At 54.6% G+C, this 23,480-nt stretch overlaps 7 protein-coding genes across 7 annotated transcripts; 6 read left to right on the top strand and 1 right to left on the bottom strand.

Moving 5' to 3' along the window:
• Positions 1 to 1,447: 1,447 nt before the first annotated feature.
• On the top strand, positions 1,448 to 1,770 carry CHGG_06123 (uncharacterized protein; the record flags this gene model as incomplete). The annotated part of the gene is made up of 2 exons (XM_001222217.1): positions 1,448 to 1,540; positions 1,639 to 1,770. The coding sequence occupies 2 exons, from the start codon at positions 1,448 to 1,450 to the stop codon at positions 1,768 to 1,770; spliced, it is 225 nt and encodes a 74-aa protein (XP_001222218.1).
• Positions 1,771 to 4,097: 2,327 nt separating this feature from the next.
• Positions 4,098 to 5,858, top strand: CHGG_06122 (uncharacterized protein; the record flags this gene model as incomplete). The annotated part of the gene is made up of 11 exons (XM_001222216.1): positions 4,098 to 4,223; positions 4,288 to 4,420; positions 4,486 to 4,538; positions 4,596 to 4,701; positions 4,762 to 4,784; positions 4,837 to 4,959; positions 5,029 to 5,109; positions 5,226 to 5,239; positions 5,300 to 5,341; positions 5,660 to 5,678; positions 5,760 to 5,858. 11 exons carry the CDS (start codon positions 4,098 to 4,100, stop codon positions 5,856 to 5,858), a joined length of 819 nt encoding a protein of 272 aa, XP_001222217.1.
• Positions 5,859 to 6,177: 319 nt separating this feature from the next.
• On the top strand, positions 6,178 to 7,051 carry CHGG_06121 (uncharacterized protein; the record flags this gene model as incomplete). Its single annotated transcript, XM_001222215.1, has 3 exons — positions 6,178 to 6,273; positions 6,353 to 6,476; positions 6,627 to 7,051. 3 exons carry the CDS (start codon positions 6,178 to 6,180, stop codon positions 7,049 to 7,051), a joined length of 645 nt encoding a protein of 214 aa, XP_001222216.1.
• Positions 7,052 to 10,525: 3,474 nt separating this feature from the next.
• Positions 10,526 to 12,212, top strand: CHGG_06120 (uncharacterized protein; the record flags this gene model as incomplete). The annotated part of the gene is made up of 3 exons (XM_001222214.1): positions 10,526 to 11,291; positions 11,351 to 11,685; positions 11,772 to 12,212. The coding sequence occupies 3 exons, from the start codon at positions 10,526 to 10,528 to the stop codon at positions 12,210 to 12,212; spliced, it is 1,542 nt and encodes a 513-aa protein (XP_001222215.1).
• A 1,414-nt stretch (positions 12,213 to 13,626) lies between these two features.
• Positions 13,627 to 15,022, bottom strand: CHGG_06119 (uncharacterized protein; the record flags this gene model as incomplete). The annotated part of the gene is made up of 3 exons (XM_001222213.1): positions 13,627 to 13,921; positions 13,971 to 14,449; positions 14,504 to 15,022. The coding sequence occupies 3 exons, from the start codon at positions 15,020 to 15,022 to the stop codon at positions 13,627 to 13,629; spliced, it is 1,293 nt and encodes a 430-aa protein (XP_001222214.1).
• Positions 15,023 to 16,187: 1,165 nt separating this feature from the next.
• CHGG_06118 (uncharacterized protein) lies at positions 16,188 to 17,673 on the top strand (the record flags this gene model as incomplete). Its single annotated transcript, XM_001222212.1, has 2 exons — positions 16,188 to 16,197; positions 16,334 to 17,673. 2 exons carry the CDS (start codon positions 16,188 to 16,190, stop codon positions 17,671 to 17,673), a joined length of 1,350 nt encoding a protein of 449 aa, XP_001222213.1.
• A 1,859-nt stretch (positions 17,674 to 19,532) lies between these two features.
• CHGG_06117 (uncharacterized protein) lies at positions 19,533 to 22,373 on the top strand (the record flags this gene model as incomplete). The annotated part of the gene is made up of 4 exons (XM_001222211.1): positions 19,533 to 19,736; positions 19,827 to 21,043; positions 21,099 to 21,506; positions 21,593 to 22,373. The coding sequence occupies 4 exons, from the start codon at positions 19,533 to 19,535 to the stop codon at positions 22,371 to 22,373; spliced, it is 2,610 nt and encodes an 869-aa protein (XP_001222212.1).
• Between the last annotated feature and the right edge of the window lie 1,107 nt (positions 22,374 to 23,480).

The following is a 23,480-nucleotide window of genomic DNA, read 5'->3' as shown; positions in this document are numbered from 1 at the left end:
CTTGTTCTGACACAAGATTCAGCGTCGCTGAATCTTGCCATGGATTCGCTAAATCAGCAAATCCATGGCCGCACCCATTGTCGCCTGGGAGAAATCGCGGGTCGTCATGATGGCGGGGATGAATTTGTTGTAGCTGGAATCGAGCGATTGAACCGATTGCGATGGAGATGTACCTAAGGTAATTAGTTAATGCGATCTCTGTTCTTGCTCAGGTCCTGTTTGAGGCCCGGGCGCAGCTCCTGATGTCAGGCGAGTGTGTGATCAATTTTGACCATCCATAGAAGCGAAATATCTTTGTGGCAGCAGGGACAATCAGTCAGCCCCCACACAGTAAGAATTTGGCCATTTGGTATTGAACACATACGAACAACCTATCTCCACACGGCCTGTTCCCGAGGATTCGCGAGGAAGGACACCGGTACAAAGCTTTGCAGTTGAAGGCGCCCACCAACAGTACTATCTCTCCAATACGCGCTCTCTTATTTCATACACGACGACGGGAATAACCACAGCAGAATGGCCATATGGTGACTGAAACTGTGTTCGAACGAGAGTATCGCCACCCCGGTTTGAGCGACAACAAGGACCGTCACTCGCCCACCTCCCCAGCCCCCACCCATTGAATAGGAACTGGCACATAAGTACATTAGATATGTACATGTGATGGCCCGAGCCCGAGGTGCCAATGATGATCATGATCATTCCCCTTGAATGATGACCACAGCCCCATACCCCATGGGGAAGCCTGGGGTTCAGGGCACGTATCTGGGAACGCAACCGCTATATAATTCTCCACCAATGGCACTGAAGCGAGCCAGTTGAAGACTTAAGAAGTTAAGCTTCAAACTCCCATTCATGTAAGTTCAAACAAGCTTCCGACCTCTTCCTCCGCGCCTCTACCCAGGATGCGTTCGAATAATTGGTGCATTGGACAACGTCCGCATCAAGTATATTGCTTCAACAAGCCTTTTGAAGGACCGGCGTGGTCCCGCAGCCTTTTTGTGGAATTGGTGTCGTAATTATGGCGGCTCGTCATTGTCCATGTCCAGAAATCCGAAATTCCGAATTCAATCCGCATGCGAGAATCAGCAAGTCGCCAGTCTCGGCCGAAGTTGTGAATCTTATGATCATTTCCGATCGTACCCACACATGGAATATTTTTGGCAGAGATGAAAACCTCCAATACCTCCTCTCCTGCTCTTGACAGAAACCCTCGTTACATTGCTGCCGTTGCCCCGACGGTCACTGATCTCACGGTCTCACCGGTCACACACACGTAGTTGACCTGGAAGTGAATGCACCTTACCTTAAGTACCTTATTCTTACCCTACATATAACTTATAAGTCCATTGGACCTTATTTTCTCCCTTCAACTTCATCGTACTTGCCTATCACCGTCGTTGACATCCACCGCCCCGTTGCAGCATCCAGAACACCAACCGTGGACATGACGGTTGCTCTCATGAGGCTCCTCACGGTGCTCACTGCCGCGGCAGTTGTGCGTGGCCACGCCGTTATGGAGGTTCCCACACCTCGTCGTGTAAGTGCCACCAGAGATGTTGTTGTGTGCTATGCAAGTATCGTCAACCTCGACAGGTTAATATAGGCACATGTAGCTGACTCTCACTTGATCCACAGGCCGGTTCAGCCTATACAGAACGTTGCGGTAACACCTATGCGGAGTTCATGGAAACGGGTGAGCACGCCTCTTATCGCCACAAGTTGCTGCTCGATGTGTCCAAGCAGGATCCCACGTTCGGGCGCAGATAGCTGACACAGGCTGCAGATAAAGCTGGTCCCATCGAAAATGGCGTCCAACAGGGCGTAGCTCAGAGATAGGCTGCAATCCTTACCTCTGCCGCGGCTATCAGTATGAGGACAATGCCGCAACAGAATATAAACTGGGCCAAGTCATTGACTTCCACATTGATCTAATTGCTGGACATCGCCCTGGTTATGCGGCAAGTAACAGCAACATTGACCTCTCCAACTTGGCGGGTGCACATGACTGACCTTGACCACCGTGCAAGAACGTGTCCATAATTGATCTCGAAGCGAACAAGATCATTGGGAGTCCGTTGCGGTCTTGGGATACTTGGCCAAACTCCACGACAACGACGCCTCGGTCCGACAGTACGTAGTGCCCTTTCTTCTACACCCCGTAGGGCTCTGTCGTTGATATACAGGCTAAAATTATTAGTCGATTTCAACGTCACTATTCCCAGCACGCTTGGTGAAGCCTGCAGCACGGGCGGCAAGTGCGCCATTCAGTGGTACTGGTATGCCATCAATAACGTGCAGACGTATGAGAGTTGTGTCGACTTTCTATGTCGTACCCTAAGAAAGCCGATTGGGCCTTTTTGGGGAACGTTGCCAGGGCATCAGGAGTCAAATGGTTGTGAGGTACTCTGTAGATCTTTTCGATCTGGCGGCTGCTCCCACTCCTTGGGTCCGAACAGACCCCAAACAACAAGGGACGGGCTGACCATGAAACGGGGAAGCTTTTCAATACCATCCCCAACTCTTTCCAGTTGGCCCTCACTGTAACGGGCCGTGGTTTGAGATGGGAGGAATAGCCACCAGATCTAAAATAAAACTCTTAGGTCCACTTGTGGGAGAGTATGTCTTCCACAGACGACGATCAGATCCGATGCCCCGAGCGCATATTGAGAAACCCCCCTTTCGACCCGGCGTTCCGGGTTGTGGGGGATCCGCCGGTTTATATGAGATCACCTCGGTGCCATATCATTCGACGGAGCTAACGGAAGTTGCCAGTTTAGGGCACCCAGGAAATCGATGCTCCGGGTTAGGCCATCCCTCCCTTCGTCCCAGTGCCGCCACCCTAGTCGCGCGCAGTACCACCTCGTCGACCGGTACCGAGAGTGCAACTACCGACGAAAGATAGATTACCAATGCGATAGGCCTGGCTCGGACCCAGCAGTTTGACGACCACACAGCCTCTTACATCAAAGTTGAAGGGGCCTATATCGGTTGTTGATCCGCTTGCCTCAATACCTACCATAGCACTTCCCGAGGATGCTCCACGTCCCGGCTGCTTCAATGACAGCAAGAGCAAGGAAAGGAAAGAGCTTGACGGTTTGCAACCGGCGTCAGGAGGGATTTCCAAGCGCGGCGTCGTTACATGCATGGAGGCCATGGCGGACGGATCGCCACGCACGCCATCACCTACCCACCCATCTCATTTACGACCTCATCCATCATTCCCAAACAAAGCAGGAAATGCCCCGGGCATAACAACTTATGGGGCCCGGCATGGTGGCATAACCATTCGGCGCCCGAACGGGTCCGGGGGTGGTCCCCCGTTCATCGGCGCGGAGGCCGGGCCACAGCCACGGCCACCACAACCTGTCAAAAAGCCAAAGGGCCGAATTCAGAGTTTCAGAGTTCCAGAAGTTGAGACGAACATCAAAGGGGCCAATAGCGAGGTGTCGAGTTGACCCACTCCCCAGCGGCTATATTAATTTATCAGGGCGGTAGGTGACGGTCCGTGAAGCACGGCTTGGGAGCTCGCTAGCCTAACCCAAGATGGCGCTTTGCGGGTGGTTTCATCGTCATGGACAAGGGTTACTGCACGCGGGGGATCGCTCACCCCGCAAAGTCTAACTCGACAGCTCTTGAGCTGAGGGTTGTTGGTGATGCGGGTGGTTTATAACTGTCCATCTTGCCTGGTTTTGGACCGCAGGGTGGGCCGCCGTAGACGCTGCCTTCTTCGGGCCGTCGGGGACGTGGTTGTTTCTAATCCGAAGAAGTCGGCGAGTGTGGGAGCGGATGCTGCATGGGCGCTGCTGAGTTGCTGTTCCTGGTGCAGTTTTGATTAAATCGATCGTCACAAACCACTGCTCAATATCCCACCCGTCCTCCCCGAGCCGACTTTCGGAACATAGCGTCACAATTATACCACCTAGTGCCTCGCCTGGTGTTACGAGAAGGCGGGAGCCCTTCGGACGATGAGGTATATAAAGAACACCATCCAGAGCCAAACCTGGTATAACTCCTTTCTATCCGTCGTCGAACTCGCTACTGAGTCATCATCTCTACCTAACCAGCTTATCTGATCACTCTCACCTGTGTTCAACATGAAATCTTCCATCATTCAGACCGTCGTGGCCGCCGCCTCCGTGGCCTCGGCTCACACTATTATGCAAGCTGTGAACGGCTTGGAGACGGGCAAGGGAATCTATATGCCGGACAACGACAACACGGTATGATTTCTCCCTCTCTTCCCCGGCTGCATTCGCACAGAGGCTGACCCAGTATCTCGTTTAGCCCATTCAAGACGTGTCGACCGACTCAATTGCCTGCAGTGGTGCTCCAGTGAAGAAGTGGAGGAGCTCCTCGGATGTTATTGAGGTCAAGGCTGGATCGCAGGTGACGGGACTGTGGCTCCACGAACTGGGCAGTATGTGTTCAGCCCTTAACATCCAAAGAGGTCCCAGAAATGGGAGACCTAACATGTCGGCACAGGCACCGGGCCGGATGAGTACTCGGACAACAAGGTTATCGCCTCGAGTCACCATGTACGAGGTTTCACTACCGTGTGGGCAACACTGGGAACTAATATTCCGTCTCTTTAGGGACCCGTAATGGCCTACCTCAAGAAAGTCGACGATGCCACCAACAACCCCGGAGCTGGCCCTGGTGACGGCTGGTTCAAGATCAGCGAAGTGGGCTACGAAAACCGTGTGTCATCTCCATCTGTCTCTCATACAACGCCGTGCTAACGAAGCTGCTTTCCGTCAGAGGTGTGGGGTGTCGACAAGTTGGTACGTCTGCATGATTTTCTTGTGCACGGTCTGTTTTCTAATACTTTTCCAGATCGCCGACGAGGGCATCCAGACGATTACCATTCCCGAGTGCATTGAAGACGGCGACTACCTCTTGCGCTTTGAGCTCATCGCCCTCCACTCCGCCTCTGCTCCCATGGGTGCCCAGTTCTACGTAAACGACCCCCAAACTCGCTCGTCCTAGAGTGGCAAAAAAAACACCCAGCTAACATGGGTTGCACAGCTCTCATGCGCCCAAATCCGGGTCTCTGGCGGGACTGCAACCAAGAAGCCCGAGACTGTCTCCTTCCCCGGAGCCTACTCCGTACGTTTTCCCCTCTCCCGACAGCCCGAGACGATTGGTCAAGCTAACAAGAGGTAGAACTCCGACCCGGGTATCCTGGTCCAGATTTGGAAGAACGACCTGCCGTACCCTGATAGCTACACTGTCCCCGGTAGGTGGATGTCGGTATATTGGTGAAAAAGAAGGAGCCCGCTAACAAAGGAAACAACAGGTCCCGCGGTGTTCACGTGCTAGAGCTTGAGAATGGCTTGCTGTGCGTTAACCAGTCCATTCAGAGCTAGCAAGTACGATTAAGGTCAGGGATGATCTCAATGTCGGTTTGGACTTTGCCTGGGTTCCAGCAGTGAAGCACATGATACCTTAACTACTGAAGTCAATACAAAGAGAGCTACGCCTGGAGGTGTGACCGCAACCGATTACTTTCAACAATCTCTTAGTACTGTGCATGCGTCATGGCTCAAGCACACCCTTTGCCCTATCCTATTCCAACTATTCCCAACAGATGGCCTTCGAGTTAGTCTAAGCAACTATTCAAGAGATAATTAAACTAAAGACGAACATCCAAAAAGAGGTCTGGTAACCCAGGCAAGGTGAGCCACATCAGCAACCGCAGTCCGCTAGTGGTTCAAGCCCACAGCCTCCCGACCACGCCGACGCTACGACAATTGTAGCATGCGGTGAAGATCGAAATCACTTGGTGCTTCGAACTAGCTGGTCCACGTTGTATTGGTATTGTGGCTGTGGCGGTGATATTGGCTTGCAGCGAATAACAACCTTTGGGGCATGGCGTATGCAGGGGTGTAAGCAGCGTACTCGGCGCTGCGCGAAATCGCGTATTGAGGAAATATAAGCAGCGTATTCATAAAGATCGCCTGACGAAAGAATTGGAATAGACTCGTTATTTATTCAACGATGTGGAAACTGGGGAGTATAAAACAGTCGATACGGCTCTTATGGGAGGCAATATCACAACCACCAAGCCTCCACGCCTCTGGATCTTGAGTTCTTAACATAAAGGCAGCCCTGTTCACTTTTGCTCGACTATTCCTCCATTCAACTCTCCGGTTAACAAACCAGTTCATCCTCAAAATGTTCTCCAAAGCTCCCGCCGCCTTCGCCGCTCTGGCCCTGCCCTTTCGTAGCGACGGCACTCAGCATCCCTGCCCAATTGCAGCTCGCCGACACGTAGGTGGAGCTAGACAGACGCCTAGTCCCGTTGCATGTCTGACACTGTGCCATATCTAGTGCCGTCGATAGATATCAGATCCTCACCAAGAACGAGGACTTTGTCTTCGATTTCAACACGGCTCCTTTCCCCATGGCCAACCGCAAGACCTTTCCCGCCCTCGTGGGAACCGACATCGCTCTCGCCATCACAGCAATCGAAGGTAAGCACCCCATCTAATCCCACAAAGAGCCACTCCCAATACCCGTCCTCAACTTGAAGCGGACGAGCCCCCTCCATCTCTAAACCACCACCACCCATCATCAACCAACTAAGAAAGTCCACTAACCTCTCTCCCCACAAAAAAACACAGGCTGCAGCATGGCCTCCCTGCACATCCACCCGCGCTCCGCCGAGATCTTCGTCGTGCTCTCCGGGCGCGTGATCACGCAAATGATCCCTGAGGGCGGCGCGACCGACCCGGCCGACCCCAGCAAGCCGCGGCTAATCCGCACGGAGCTGACGGCCAACCAGACGACCATCTTCCCGCAGGGGTCGTTCCACGCGCAGATGAATCCCGGAGTGCACGCCGGCGCTGGCCGTGGCGGCCTTCGCGTCCGACGATCCGGGCGCCGCCGCTGGTGGTACCCCAGGCGTTTCAGCAGTCGGATGGAGTTTGTGGGTCCAATTTCGTTTGGGGGCGCGTTGTCGGCGGAGGACCTGGCGAGGTTTCGGGCGGCGGTGCCGCAGGGGCCGTTTTTTGATGTCGAGGCGTGTCGGAAGAGGTGTGGTTTGTGAGCGGGGGTCTATGATGGGTCTGGAAGGGGTGGGTGTCTTCCAGTGGTCTGGTGTTGTTGGCGGGTGATTGTGGAATGGTAGGGGGTTGTTACTGTTTCTTTCCTTGAAGTAGCTCGGTCTGATACGGCGAGTGGATTTTCTTTGTTTTAGAAGAGACTTTCACAGAGATTTTGATAGAGTATAACGGACGCAATGGACATCTAGGATTAAGCCCGGAAATATTAGGCGTGAATTTCTCGTTCCAAACAGAAGTGGATGGCCCAGTGGGCTAAGACACAGGATATACACAATCATGATACTGAAAGTGGTGGCTAGAAAACTTGATTGTACGCTCCTGACGTGAAGTCCCCTCGGCATTTCTTTCGATAGACAAGGATGGCATAACGTAAGGAGCATCGCCCATATTCTGCCGCACTATTGTCTATATTCTTCGTACCTCACTAGCTGTCTTGGGCCCCTTTTCGATATGGCCGCGTCAGTGTCAAAGCCGAGCGTTATCCGCGAAATCATGATATACTTGACGTTCAGAGACCGTGCTGCTCGACAGGGTCTAGTTCCTTCCCGGGCATAAAAGGAAATAGACCTCTCATACCTGTGGATAATAGGTGGATAATAGGTAGATTATGTGGCCGTGGGCGGTCAAGTGTTATCGCTGGTCGGGTTGATGACGGCGAGGCACAAAGGGGTAAGAAAACAAAACCCAAACTGCAAATCCATCTGCGCATCAAGCAAAGGTCTGCCTTTACCTACGTAGGTGCGCATCTAACTAGGCAAGGTACCTGGGCATTCCTGCCATTCCTGCGATGCCTGCGATGCCTGCGATGCCTGGTTTGTTAGAGTTCCGTGCTGGCTCGTTAGAAGGGAGATCTTGTTTGGTTAGGTAGGTTTCTTTCGTGCGAAGTCACTGGTACTGCACTCTGGCGGTACGAATGACTTTTTGTTTCTTGAAGGCTGTGCTGGTTCTAGGCATTTTTGATTGTGAGTTGGCGTGTGTGTGCCTGTCTTGCCTGGCCATCAACTCGAATGCTGGCTGGTGACGTGCTCAACCACGATGATAATAAACAATAGAACATACACCCAGTTGAGGTTGTACAAATACATTGTTGGCTGCACTGAAAGGGGGCTCGATTTTTGGCTCCACCCGTCCCATCATGGCCAAATTGTTTGAGACCGAATCTGCTGCAATCACGTTGCTCCATCAACTGGCTCTCGGGAACCCCCAGCACAAGGCAGCTGGGTTTCAGGGTCGGGAAGTGACGGGATTGGTTGCATTCCCACATCCCTGCCAACTTCGAATGGCAACCAGGTCCCAACATTCCGTGTCGCATCAGACAGATGGCACGGCTGCCGGCTTGTCAGCTTGATCTCGGATTCATCGCTGCTCCGCCAGGCGCTTGCTAGGTTCCCGTACCAAGAATATATTAACATATCTAGACTTGCTCACACTCGTGCGCTCTCACTATTTCTGCTTTCGAAAATTATTGTTTGCATGCTATCACTGCTTTCCTACGTACCTGCGACGACCCTGATCAAGTCGATCAACAACCCCAAGCGCAACCCTGGCGTACATAGGTACCTCAGCGCCTGCAGCAACACTGCGGAACCGACCAACCTGGAATTTTGCACGGCGCAGGTTTTCCATGCGTAACGCCTGTCTATGACGTCCTTAGCAGAGTCGGCCAAGAGAAGAAAACATCCCACGTCCTTCACCAACATTGTCGCCAACCTCCTCTACCTAAGGTAAGCCCATTGGCAAAAGTTGCAACGCCTAGAGTGCTGCCCCTCCACCCCTCACCCTCAGCCACCCCGGGCCAGCGGTTAGCGGCCCCAGCATCCAACTCAGGCCTGCTCTCCGCGACCTCGTCGCATCGACAATCATACAGACTCGCAACCGACGTAATTCGATCAATCCGCAAGTCGCGACAGAAGATCCACGATCGCCAGCTTTCTGAGCGCCGGAGGCCTTCCCTTCTGGGCCCTGCACTTCCACAATACCTAACCTGAGTTTGGGAATGGGTAAGACGCCCTGTGAGGGTTGCGCCCCTGTGTCTTGAGACATCCACAGACGACAACTCCTCTCGCATCTCTGTTGGATCGGGGCTGGCCAACGGCGCAAGGCCAGTCCGGGTGGAAGCGCAAGCATCGCGCCGCAACCTGGCCACCGCGCTCTCCCGCTCCTCCGGCGTCGAATCAAGTCCAGTGGCATATTAACTTGCCATGACCCGACTTCCTGGGCATCAAAAACGCTAACTGAGCTGTGTGTGTTCTCGAGACAGGCCCCTGATTTTTTTCCGTCGAAACGCCCCGCCATCCGACCTTGTCTTTCCCCACCGACCCCATCGACATCGCAATTGACAGGACGGCCACGCGCGCCCGAGCTCCGTCACCCGACCCTGTTTTGTGAACTGAGCTGTCGATTTCTCCTTCGCGCACAATGAACGGATCGCAACACGCGAACGACACGTTGGCGCAAAAGTCGCCGCAAGGCGCATCGACCCCGGCTGCGGCTGCCAACGGAAACTCGGCAATAAATAAGAAGAGGAAGAAGGACGGCTTGAAGCCTATCATCACCACAGAAGGTCCTGGGTACGTGCATTGCGCTTTCTGCCCTGCTGCGGCAAGGATCAATCGATGCCTTGTTTTTCCTTGCCCCGTTTCCAGAAGGCCCATTGCCTGCCTCGAGTCCCGCGTGTCTGGGTTCACCGGATCAGGTTCCCGTTCCTTCGACCTGGCAAACACATTGCGCAGCGCGTGCCGTCCCTCAGCGAGGTGGCGGGGTGCGACAGGCGGGCCATGGGACCCACGAATCCGCGAACCCATGGAGGGGAAAAAGCCCACTACCTCCGTACCCATGCGCTCACGCTGCGACATCACACAGCGTAGGCGCATGGGTATGGAGAATCCCCCAGCTCCAAAGGGCAAAGGGGGGAAAACGAGCCTGCAGATATTTTGGGCTTGTGTCCTGTGTGGCTCAAGGCTCGAGTGAGCCTGGGCGCTTTTCACCTTACACCATTAACCCACCGAATCCTCCCCTCTCCTTACCGCTTCCCGAATCCTCCCGCAACCAGGGGCCCAAGATACATCGAACCTGTCGCTGCGACCTACGAAGCTGGCCAAACAAACCAAACCAAACCACCACTAAACTCCCCGTTTGTTTATTGACCCCCCACTGCGATTGTGCAGCCAACATCCCGAGATGAAAACGATGTTGAAGTCAAGGTCTCCGCTTTTGCATGTTTTGAACCGAGTCGTGCATCCCACCACCGCACTTGCTTGTGATTTCGGGCCGCCGAAAGTTCGGCACCGTGCGCAAAGGCGCAGCCCGACCCAACCCCGCCACCCGCTTGCCCCCATGACACGAGTCGTCCGGACATCGGGTGTCTGCCTCCTCAAGATTTCGGACTGCTGCAATGTCCAGGTTAGACAAACTGCTTACACGTCGATTCCGATAGGGCCGCCCATCTCGCATCAGCCATGACACATTCACCGACCTCGCCGTCCTCACCAGAGGATGCCGCGGAGAATACCGCAGATGAGGAGGATTCTGAGGATTACTGCAAAGGCGGTTACCACCCGGTAACCATCGGGGAGAAGTTCAAGGACGGGAAGTACACAGTTGTGCGGAAGTTGGGTTGGGGCCACTTCTCGACGGTTTGGCTGTCAAGAGACAACGTTTCGGGGAAACATGTCGCCCTCAAGGTCGTACGGTCGGCCGCCCACTACACCGAAACCGCTATAGACGAGATCAAGCTCCTCAACAAAATCGTCCAAGCCAACCCGAACCACCCAGGCCGGAAGCACGTCGTCAGTCTGTTGGATTCATTCGAGCACAAGGGCCCGAATGGCACCCACGTCTGCATGGTGTTCGAGGTGCTTGGGGAAAACCTGTTGGGACTGATCAAGAAGTGGAATCACAGAGGCATACCGATGGCCCTCGTCAAGCAAATCACAAAACAGGTGCTTCTGGGGTTGGATTATCTGCACCGGGAGTGCGGCATCATTCACACCGACTTGAAGCCCGAAAATGTGCTTATTGAGATCGGCGACGTCGAGCAGATTGTGAAGCGGGTGGTAAAGAGCGAAACCAACGACAAGGAGAATAATAGGAACGGCCGCCGGCGGCGGAGGACGCTCATCACAGGCAGCCAGCCGCTGCCTTCACCCTTAAACGCGAGCTTCAACGCCAACTCGCTATTCCCGTCTCCTGGTTCACACAGCCTGGGGCAGATGTTGCACGATGGTAAGTTGATCCTGTTGTTGTCATTGTTTGTCTTTACTAACCAACTGGATTTGTAGCAGGTAACAAGTCGAAAGAGCCGTCGCCGAAACCGGATACGGGCAACCCGGAGGAGAACCAGAAACAGAGGGAAAAGACGGCCGACATCTTGACCAGAGAAGTCTCGGGGATCTCGCTGGACAAGGCCACAACACCGTCGAACACAGGGGAGAAGCGCAAGGCCGATGATATGCAGGCGTGCGATATCATCAGCGTCAAGATTGCCGACCTCGGTAACGCTTGCTGGGTCAACCACCACTTCACCAACGACATCCAAACACGCCAATACCGTTCCCCCGAGGTCATCCTAGGTGCCAAGTGGGGGGCGAGCACAGATGTATGGAGCATGGCAGCCATGGTATGCCACTTCAGCCCGCTCACTCTACCCCGCCTCCCATACCCCGTCCCCGTTGGCTAACAAAACCTTCCCTCCCCCCTTTACAGGTCTTCGAGCTCATCACGGGCGACTACCTGTTCGACCCGCAGTCGGGCACCAAGTACGGCAAGGACGACGACCACATCGCGCAGATCATCGAGCTGATGGGGCCCTTCCCCAAGTCGTTGTGCCTGTCGGGCAAGTGGTCGCAGGAGATCTTCAACCGCAAGGGCGAGCTGCGCAACATCCACCGCCTGCGCCACTGGGCCCTGCCCGACGTCCTGCGCGAAAAGTACCACTTCAAGGACGACGAGCCCCGCCGCATCGCAGACTTCCTCACCCCCATGCTCGAGCTCATGCCTGAGAAGCGCGCCAATGCCGGCGGCATGGCCGGCCATGCCTGGCTGGAGGAGACCCCCGGTATGAAGGGCGTCAAGATTGATAAGGTCGAGGTTGGTAGTCGTGGGGAGGGCATAGAAGGCTGGGCGAGCGAGGTGCGGAAGCGTTGAGGGGTTGGTGTGGTGGTGGTGGTGGTGGTGGTGACGTTTGGTGCGGGCTGGGTTGGGCTGGGTTGGGAGTTCTGCTTGTCTGCGCTGCCGGCCGCACCGCTCTGTTCTTGGCTTGCCTGATTCTGGGTCTGGTCTGGTTTTTGGACTGGCCTGGACTGGTCTGGTCTGGTCTAGTAACAGTTGGTTAGCGGGTTGAGGGGGGGCCGTCATCGTAAAGGAACGAACGACCTGACCTGGGGGCTTTCTCCTATCCGGGTTGCGTTCCACTACCAATGTTCGTGCCTTCTTGACCTTGGACCACCACCTGGGGGGCGGCGATGCTGGCAAAGTGGATGGGCGGAACGGGGAATGGATGGACGGGGGGGAGCCTGGGTTTGTTGGTTTTCTTCCCTTCAACGACAACAACAACAACAACAGCAAAGTGTCTCTGCGTGCTGAGGGTACAAGCCTACCTGTGCGCACAGTCAGTCTATGCAACGAATCTTCCATGTCTGTCTGTTCATTTTATAACAAGACTTCTTTGTTTATTTGCCTTGTCTTTTTTTTTCCGTCTTGCGTCACCGTTGCTGTTTTTATTCCATCGTTTAAGCACCTGGATGACTACATATTTCTTCTTGGTTGGGGTCTCTCTTTTCCTTCCTTTTGCAACGCCTAAAAAGATTCGTTCCGTGGTTCATATTACCTACCTATTACCTAGATGATGTCTACATGATGACGATCAGTCCCTCTTGTATCTTAGCTAGCGGTGGATTCGCTGCAGCCGCGGAGGTCCTTTCCCCCCTCATCACGGCCGTTGTGTTGTGGGAGTTCTTTCCTTTCGGCTTCGGGGTCATGAAATATAAGGATAGATTATTTTGTTTGGGTTTCGTTCATAATGCTATTGTTATTGTGCGACTCGATCGTGTCGCCAACTCTCTCATTTGTGGTGTTGCATTGTCCCACCATGCTGTGTCGCCGTGTCGCCGTGGCACGGCATACTCGCATTGTTATTCGTGTGTATGTAGGTACAAATTGCTGAGGGTGCGCTTCGCTTACCAAAAGGGGGCGGTGACAAGAGGTCCTTGTCATCCCGCCTACATATCTTATACTTAATGCCTCACTGGTGCGATTGCTCGTTCACTCAGCGGGGCCTAGTTAGGGGCGCAGTGATTGAGGGTTGCAGAGCCTCCTTTGGGAGGACAACGTGACGTGTTCTAATTACTATAGCAGCTCCAAGACTCCTCCATATCCGATATATCGCGCCGCGTTTCCTTCCATAGCGACAGACACGTTAGCCATAGAAAACCAAGCCAAAGTCCGAGTCCAATTTGGGTAAAAAGGGACCCTTCAGATCCCGCATTTGCCCCCCCTCCGCTATTTCCTAGTGCAACCTCCCTGTACCATCCAACTAGTATCAGCTCTTCCGGTCACCCAACTAGCGCCGGCCACCCTTCCCCTTCTGCGTCATCTTACGGAACGCTTCAAGACCAGCGGCACCGACGGGGCGGAACTCAGCCGGGCCCCGGGAGGCGTCAAACGTGCTGCGCGGGGCGATGGTGTAGCTGGCGGGGAGACCAGCCGGCTGGGCACGATTCGTGTTCTTGATCTCGGGTGCGAGCATCCGCTCGCGTTCCAGCTCGAAGCGCGTCTTTCCGCCTGCCGGTCGCTGGGTCAGTGTCATCTGCGAACCGGACGCGGCGGCTCCTTGGCGCTGGGCAAGTTTCGCGGCGCTGTTGTTGGGTTAGCAAGCGAACCAAAATGGTTACGAGGAAAACATACGCAAAATCGAAGTCGCGAGTCTCGATTTGTCGTTTCTTGTAGTCGTCTGTCCGCTTCAAAACCGGCCGGCTCCATTCGCCGACCAGCCGTTCTGCTATCCGCTTGATGCTGGCCTCGGGACGCTTGCTGCGTGTGTAAAAGTAGACCACCTTGCCAATGCCACTACTCAGGAGCACCTCGTTATTGATGGGCAGCCCCGCGAGAGCATTGAATATGTCACGTTGGATGTTGTATGCCGGCAAACTGCCGTCGTTAAGCGGCTCCAAAAAGTATTTGACGGATTGCAACAAGTTGGTTTCGGGGTCGAGAACGGAATCTTGTACGGCAGTCCGGTTCAGCAGGGCTGTAACTTGGGGGAGGAGCTTCAGCTTGTGTGTAGCAGCCATGCCCTTCTCGCGCGCTTCGTTATCCGCCACGCAAGCCTTCTCCATCGCCACTTTCAGGTGCGCAATCTGGTCGTCCACTGCATCTTCCAAATCCTAGTTTTGTTAGCCAAGATTGATATCGTAGAGCGCGATTTTGGCGCCACCTACAATTTCGTCCTTCTTGCGCCTCCGCTTCGAGGGGTTCTTCAACGCGTTGTCCATCGCTCGGTGCAATGCCCGGCGGCGGCGTTCCTCAGGTGTGAGGTTTTCTTCGTTCTCTTCTTCTTCCGGCGCTTCCTTTGTTGCCGCCCGTCGCTCGCCCGTAGCGCGTGCTTTCCGTGGCCGGCGCTCGCCGATTTCTGCGTCGCCAACTTCGTCGTCTGTCGCCCGCGACCTCTTTTTTGGCCTGCGTCCCTCTTTCGGTTTCTTCGATGCCTCGCCATCTGTCCGCTTCCGTTTCGCGGCTTTCAAGGTCATTGCGACATTCTCGTCAATCTCAACGGGCCTCTCTTCGAGGGTGGGATCGTAGTCCTCAAACTGGTCTTCGTCGATTTCGGAGAGGAGATCGGAATCCTTATCGGAAGCATTGCCGTCATCACCATCGTGAATATCTGCGGAGTCATCACGGCGCTCAGCCGGCTCGGCCGATCCAGCCCGCGAGCCAGCTGGGGAGTTGGCTCCGGACATGGTCGTTTGATGTCGCGACTTGTTCTAACTAATTGATCCCGTGGCGATAAAAGGGGCAGCTGATAAAGCGAGTCGCCGGAAAAAAAACTGAGCCCGACTGTGGCCACTAGGAGCAAGTAGTGACGTCTTTTTTCGATGGTCGCGTTTGAACTTGGTGGGTGAAAGTTACTTTAAGTTGGAAGTCGAGAACGCCTTGCTGCTGCCTTTCTTTGAGAACTCCCAGCCAGGATACTGCTGCACGCGGTGAATGGTCTGTGCATCGAATCCTCAGCCGCAGATTCTCCGGCGCAGGCTTGACGAACAAAAAAGACAAGGCTGCAAGGATTATTTGGGCACCAGCGCCACAGCTACCTTAGGCGTCCCCACAGCAGAAGTCAGTCTGTTAGGGTAGTAACATTCTGTTTGCGCGTAAGACTTAGGTAAACCCCTTCAACGCAGCAGAGAGATAGCCCAAACAGCAAGACAGAGCTTCAACATAAGGAAATTAGGTTACTATGGAAAGAATTATAACTTTGATTATAGTGGAAAGTTGCGAAGGAAGTTGCATTTTGAAGTGCAGGTAGGAATTGGCAGGTATGGTACCTAGGTGGGACGGCTCTGTTGGTATTGGATGCCCGGCTCGGTTGGTATTGGCTGGCTCTATACGTGTGGAAAACTCTGTTGTGCGGAAAACTGTCTGTTGTGCGGGAAACTGTCTGTTGTGCGGAAAACTGTCTGTTGTGCGGAAAACAGTTTGATTAAAATGTTCGTTCAAATATTAGCTCTGCTATAAGACGAGTAACAGGCTGTTCCAGCCGCCATCAGCCTGTTTGGCCGCCAACAGCGAGACCCCACCTTCCGCCAAGATATAGTGGGGCTCTTCATTCCAGAAATCTGCCGGTGTGTTTACTTTGAGGGTGGTTGCCACCAACGACGCAGATTGTCGCGCCTTCCACTGCTGCGCTGCGAAAAAAAGGGAGAAAACACGGTGGAACCCCGCGCCACCGAAGCCCAGCTGCACCTCATCGACTTCTCCTGACCAACGACAGATAATCAGCTCAGCTACTTTGCCCAACTCCGCTATGGATCGCCGAACATACGAAGGCCCGATGGACTGGGAATACCAGTCGCAACCCCCCGTAGACCATTCGAGTCCATTTGCGAAATTCTCCCGAGGACCCTCAACATGTCAGTGTGTCACGCGCATCCCTAGCACTTCTCCAGAGCGAGAGGTTACACTTTCGTGCTCCTCCTTCCGCCCGCCGCAATTCGACTCTCATGATTCGATCTTGCAAGCTGGCCACATAGATGCTGACGGACTCTCGTACATAGCAACGTTCAGCTCGCCGACGAAACAGCGGTCATCAAATTCCAATCCCTTCGCATTAGCGGGCACCCCGAAGGGCTCACCTCTCAAACCGCAAGACCAACCACGTCCGCCACATGCGTCCTTCTTCAACCCCCAACTGCCGCGCAAGCCATCAGCGCCGGCATTTCGGAATCCCGCTTTCACTACTCCGCAGAAACGGGTCGAAGAGCTAGCGTACCCCGATTATTCCGGTGCCGAATCCAGTCCCGCCCTGACCGACACTTCCGAAATGCCAGCGGAAACCCCGGAGTTTGAACGAGAGGAGGAAGTCGGGAAGTTGACCCTCACTCCGTCCGCCGGAAGGACACTGTTCAGCAAGACGTTGCTACGGAACCATGCGTCAGGTCGCGGGGAGATTACCCGGTCAAGCCGAGACAAAATTAGGAAGAGAAAGCGCCTACACGGCGACCGTGACGTCGGCAGTGGCCGGTCCCGCCTACCACACGACTCCGACGATTCCGATAGTGACTGGGAGGATGCGCTAGGCCATGGCGCTAAGCGGAGCAAGGACGGCAAGAAACCGAGCCGGGGCTGGGTTAACAACTTCCTCTCCGCGGTTAGCGACCATCCGAGCGCGCCGGCGATCCTATCCAAATGGCTCCAATTGGGTGTCAACGTCATCCTACTCAGCCTCGTTCTCTTTGGCATGTTCGCCATTTTCTCCCAGGTCCGGTCTGACCTCTCTCAGGCGGGTGAAAAAGCCCGGGCGGCTATCGTCAACGAGATGTCGGTCTGCACGGAGAACTACCGAAAGAACGGGTGTGCACCAAGATCAAGCAGGGCGCCTGCTCTGGACGGGCCCTGCAACGAGTGGGAGGCATGCATGAACCAGGATCCCTCGGCAATTATGCATGTCCAAATCTCGGCCAAGAATATTGCCGAGATCATGAATGAGTTTGTCGGCGTTCTGACTTTCAAGACTTGGGGTTTCATTCTCTCTCTTTTCCTTGTCGCCGTCGTCGCCAGCAATGTCGGCTTTGGGTTTCTCCGCGAATCTACTCTCACTCACGCGCCGAAGCCCGCAGAACCCCTGCATTCACCACCGGTGGTACCCCCCATGCTGGGGTCAGCAGTCGCACACAACCCTCAGCAGGCCTACATATGGGCTCCCCTCAGCCAGACACCGCGGCATGTCCGGAAGAACTTCTTTGCCAATGACGTCACGGACTCGGAAGCATCGCCAGACATGAAGATGATCATGCCGCCTCAGACTCCATCAGGAAGGAGGAGTCCGAGCAAGGGAGACAGGGGCCGGAGCCCCACGAAGGGCACTCGGGTACGGAGCCCGAGTAAGGGGTACTAAAGAGGTTGCAGGAGGGTGGTGGGTGGTTGGGTCCTTGGGGTGGGTGCTTGGCTTTGCCGGCACCACTGTGTACTACGTTGTAAAACCGCATTTGGATTTCTTTTGTACGGGCCGGTTTGGGTCGGGAACATGGCCACAGGGTGTTTTGGTTTGCGATCATGGCGATGGCCTGCGGCACTGCGGAAGCCTGGTAGACTTCGGATTAGGTCTTTTTCGTTTGTTCTTATTTACTCTGGCAGCTTCACCCTTGAGGTGGTTATTCGGTATCTCTTTTAATGTCTCTCATCAAATGGCGAACATCTGTTCAATTACACCCCTCATCCGCGGCTCGACGCGGCCCTCGCGGGATAGATCAAACTCCTACAACACCAATGTCTAATCCGAGGACCCTTCCCTTATCTTCAAACTCCTGATCGTTGGGGAACGCTGGGGGCTACAAAGGGGATGGACCGCAGCTGGGCCTTGGCACTCGGCCAATTCGCGCGGGTCCGTGGAAACAGTGGGGGGTGATGGGAAGCTGAGGCGACAGCCTGACTCGACATCAACAATTTTCAGCTGCCATGTGTATTTCATGCTGTTTGAGAAACAAGATAGTAAGAGAGAGCTAGTCACCGATCTAACAATGTGAGAAGGGCGACACTGAATAGGGACTATGAAATGCACGCAGGAACGTCGAAGCACCGGGGCTTGTCTCCTGCAATAATGGATTGTTTCGTACACAACTAGATGACCGTTGGAAAAACCCTGAGTTGAAAGTGTCCGCCGTGTGTCGAGTCTTCGGGAGCTCAATGTTAACATTGAGTTCCTTGAGGAATGATATTCTCGAGTTCCCAGGTCCCTGACAGCAAATACAATAATACGCAGTACTCCGTGTACTTCGTAGACAGGTAGTAAAAAAAAATTGGTAAATTTCGTTCTGCCTTGGTTCTTCTCATATGCACATTCAAGGGTATGGTTGCGGCCAGGTTGGTGTTGCCTTGGTCTGCGAGTCGGAAGAAGCTTAGTGGCAGGGAGCCGTTAGCTTCAAGTTCCTTGGTGAACCAGGCTTGCTAGGTAGGCAAGCCTTCTCAGGCGTGCCAAGCTGAGTGATCGCCTGCCCTGGAAGCTTCAACGCCTCTCAACGAAGTGGCTGGGCTTGCTTGAAGTTGTGATCACGTTGAAGGAGACTAACGGAAAATAAAGCAGGTTGGTGTAGCCGGATTTCCCAAAAATATCCGCCGCTAGGCGAGGCTTTGAGTCGAATTTGGAAATGACCCTACGATTAGCAGATGGGTTTTGCCACAATCGGATGGAGTCTGACGCACCTTAAAAAGCATGCCCCTAGCTCCAATGCAGAACCCGGGCCGGCGCGCTTGGATGCTTGGGTGACACGGAAGCGGGGCGATAGGCCAGTCAGTTCAAGCTGCAATGCAAATAAATTCGTACAATGTATTCCTATCTTAGCTTCCAAACCTGATTAATGTCTTGCTTCCGTCGTTCGTTTCAGACCCGACGCCAGCAAAACCGCCGTACAAGGCAAGCTTTTATTAACAAAGTTGGTGTCGCCGTAGTCAACCCTTGATCGCGCCATGCTCCCGCCGTTCCAGCGAATTGGTCGCATCTGAGTGCGTTGGACATACATACGTCTTCCGGTTGCTTGGTTCGACGCCCACGTTCTTTCTCTGTCCCCTCTTGTTTCCCCTTCTCAATACGTCGCTAACTCGTCCTCCTATCCCAGGCCCGAACCACATGTTCTGACCCCCGGCGCGTGGCTCTTCTCGCTGCTCCTGACCATGCTAGTGGCCGTTGATCGACAGACCTATCGCGCCCGTTGTTTGGATGCCACCTGAGGCAGGGACGCACCAGGTGGGCATAAAAATATGGATCCCATGGACGAGGACGGACCGGGAGGAAACACACCACCGCCAGGCTCCACGTCGAGCGGGAACAATACAGCACTTTCCCCGGGCACGTCAGTTGCTCCGACAGGATCAACCGCGGCGCCGAACGCATCGAAGAGAAAGAGAGGCCTCGGCGTCGTGACAGCAAACGCCTGTAACGAGTGCCGCAAGAAACGCGCAAAGGTTAGTAAGCTACCTAACTAAACTTCCGAACCCCCCACCATCCCGGACTAGCTGAAAAGATTTGGGACTCACAATTGCTATCGCGCGTAGTGCGACGGACGTACACCTTGCGGCAGATGCCAAGGTCAGAAGGACGTCAAGTGCGTCTATGAGATTCCCGTACGCCAATCGAAAGAGAACTTGCGGCACGAGATCGAGCAGCTCCGGCGCCAGCAGCGTAACAATGAGCAAGTTATTGCTGGTCTTGTCCGCCCTGACCTCTGGGAGGAGGTTCTCGCCCGCCTACGCAGCGGCCAGAGTGTGGAATCGATATCGGACTGGCTTGGAGGGGCCATGCCTTCTGGGGATGGTGCCCTCCCTTCGATTAGTCGGCTGCTGAACCAAGGGAGCGCCGCTCCACCCATACGGCCTGGCTACAACAGCCCTGCTGCGCCGAGCAGCTACGCACCGCTCCTACCCGGCCCCAGCGGACTTAGCCCAATTCTCGGCCATCAGCAACAACAACAGCAGCAACAGCAACCGCAGCAACCGCAGCAACAGCAGCAACAACAGCAGCCGCAGCAGCACCGCATCCGGTCCGACACGGATCACCATCAAAGTCCTTGGGGAGGCCACTTCTCCAATCAGAGCAATCCGACACCGACTGGCTCCCATCCGGACACAGCGAACTGGAACCCGGAGGTTGTCAGAACCGCCCAGTCGCGAGTCGGGTCATGGGTTGAGAGTCAAGGAGACGATTCGCAGTCACAAAGAGGGCGCGGCTATGGGGATATCCTGCTTCCGGACGTCCCTGAAATGCAGGTTCCTCCGGGAACATGGACAACCATAACTAGTGATCCAGGGTTGGTGCAACATCTGCTGGCTCTCTATTTCTGCTGGGAGTATCCAACCTTCGCCTCGCTCAGCAAGGAGCATTTCCTCAAGGATTTCATGGAAGGGAGACCCCGGTTTTGCTCCTCCATCCTAGTCAATGCGTTGCTTGCCTTGGGGTGCCGGTTCTCGAGCCAACCGAACACACGATCTAATCCAGACGACCCGCACACGTCGGGGGACCACTTCTTCAAGGAGTGTCAGCGGTTGTATTACCAGGAACAGAACCATCACAAACTCACTACCATTCAGGCCCTAGGGATAATGTCTATAAGAGAAGCGAGCTGCGGGAGGGACTCGGAGAGCTGGTACTACGCCGGTCAGAGCATCCGGTTGGCCATCGAGATGGGTCTACATCGACTGCAGGACGATGGCAAAGACGATGATGAAAGCGCAGTCCAAGCGGCTACCTTTTGGGGGGCTTTCGCCCTAGACCAGTAAGCAACGTCAGAATTCCCGGCTTCGTGCTTCAAATTTCTAACTGGTGGCTAGCGCATGGTCATTGGCAACCGGCTCGCTTCCCCAGTGCTCGTGTTTCCCTCGTCTCCCGCCGAAGCCTACGATAATAGATGATATCGAGGCATCGGTGTGGATTCCGTATACGGATGACGGTAAACACGCCCCTTTTCAGATGCCCCTCCTACCGGAACTGAGCGGATCACCAGGTGCGCCACTCCAGCGGTCCTGTGAGCAGCCGTCCAATGTACGCTCAGTGTATAAATGCTTTTGTGAACTCAGCGAGCTTGTTCATCAGTCGTTATACATTCTTCATTCGCCTGGACGGCCACTCACAAGTCGAGACCTGCTTACGATTTACACGCAATATCTCAACTGGTACGACAAGATACCGGAAGTGCTACGACTAGGCCACAACTTCACCCCGGCCGTCCTGTTTGCGCAGTACGTTTCCCAACACCGCTGACCTTGTGCGGTGGAGGGCACCCTTGTCTCAAAAAAGGTTGACCCGAAAGCTAACAGTGCGATAGTATGTACTATCACTTTGCCATACTCCTCCTATTTCGCCCCTTGATTAAACTCCGGATTATCGGGTCTAGCATATCTCCGCGCGATGTCTGTTCCCAGGCAGCCGATGCCATCACTGGTCTCTTGCGCTCGTATGCGCAGCTTTACACATTAAGACGGACCCCGTCGTTTGTCCCATATTTCGTCCTCACATCGTCGATCATGCATCTCGCGATAGCCGCTGCAGGTGCAAGCTCTCGATCGGCCAAAAGCGGGGAGGCAGCGCAGAGCGGCCAGGGCACTCGAGGAGCAGCCGCGCTGAATCCCCACGTTATCGACGCCCTTAGTCGGGGCATCGCGGACCTCACCGAGATGGCTCCCTGTCATCATTTTGCAGAACAAGCACTGAATATCTTAACATTCTTAGCCAAGAAGTGGAACATTGACGTCGAGATCAAGACTACGATCGGCGACGAGCCCCGCGAGGTGACCTTAGCGGAAATAGACAAGTCCACGCGGCCAGTGACGACCAGCCTCAATTTGTTTGCCCCCAACTTCCTAGAGTCTGACTTCAACTCCACGTGGGGCAGTGGCACGGCATCGGGGTTGGGCGCAGACTCGAGGCCCGGCAGCAGGCCCACCCACGCCGCCGACCTGGCCGACGCGCTGGAGAACCCGTTGTTTTGGCCGTTCCCGATGCAGGGTCGTCCCATGCTGCCCCACGGGGAAGGAGCTGAAAGAGGCTGGGTTCGAGTTGTTCTAAGAACTTCGGACGAACAAACGGCCATGAGCCAGGTAAACTAGCAAACGACACTCTCGTACGATTTGGCTTCCTCGCGGGCGCCGGCCCAGCGGCTGAGAGGATCAGTGAACGGAAGAAATATCAGGGCGAGGGGGTAGAGATGGCGAAATTGAGGGCTAGGGATTGGGATTATCCGTGGCAAAATATAGGCCTTCTTTGAAGAAGAGGGCATTCATCAAATCAAGGCAACAATTGCAGTTCGGAAGGACCGCCGTCATTCTTGCGCACCATACACAGCATGCATACGGGCAGCGTCTGACTTGAGCGGACGGACCACCCCCAACCCTTTCCCCTTGATTTGATGTCCACATGGAAAATGACAAAACCTTTATTTGCTCGCCGCTCCTTTCCCGGGGTAATACCAAATTTATGGTAATCATCAAGGTGGTTTCGGAGGGTCAGACTCGGGCAGTTTGAGCCTTTCGAGGAATCTGCTGACAGCTTGACGGCGCTCACAGGGGTGTTCCTCGGCAAAGCTTACCCTCCAAGTTTCTTGCACAGCAGCAAGCAAACAATCCCAATCCGTCCAGAACCCCGAGCCTCGAAATGGAGCTTGCCGTTGCAAGTTTGCGGAGAAAGATCCGTGATGGGTGTGTTCCCGCCTTACACGTACTTGCATGGAGAAAAGGATTGCCTGATTCCCGGTCCTTAATCGAACGGTTTTAATAAGAGGGACGGGCTCTCAAGACAAGAAACCAGGGAAACCGATCGGGACCGAAGGGCTGATCCTTGACCCCACACCTTGCGAGATCCGATCTTCTTTCAAACAACCCATTCCATGCCATCCTTGCTTTCGCTGGCAAGAATGGGGGGGAACGGAGAACGGATGAACCAACAAGAGACGGGGCGAGGACCATCCCTGTCCTGATTTCAGCAGTTGGCGCAGTTGGCACCAGAAGAAGCAGCCAGCGCCGCAAAGCCGGCGAGCCATTTTTCTTGTGTGAAAAATCCCCTCAGCCCGCCGCTGTAGCAGCGCAGCGCAGGCAGGCAAGGACAGCGCGCGCAAGCAAAACAAAACAACAACAGCAACACCAGCATCAGCACCACTGCACCAGCCCCAACAACAACCCCCCCCCCCCCCCCCCAAATCTTCTCTGGGAAGCAACGCC

This window comes from Chaetomium globosum, genomic scaffold (assembly GCF_000143365.1).
Source record: "Chaetomium globosum CBS 148.51 scaffold_3 genomic scaffold, whole genome shotgun sequence".
NCBI lineage: Eukaryota > Fungi > Ascomycota > Sordariomycetes > Sordariales > Chaetomiaceae > Chaetomium > Chaetomium globosum.
The sequence above is the reverse complement of the archived record's forward strand: the minus strand, read 5'-3'. Positions and strand labels throughout refer to the sequence as shown.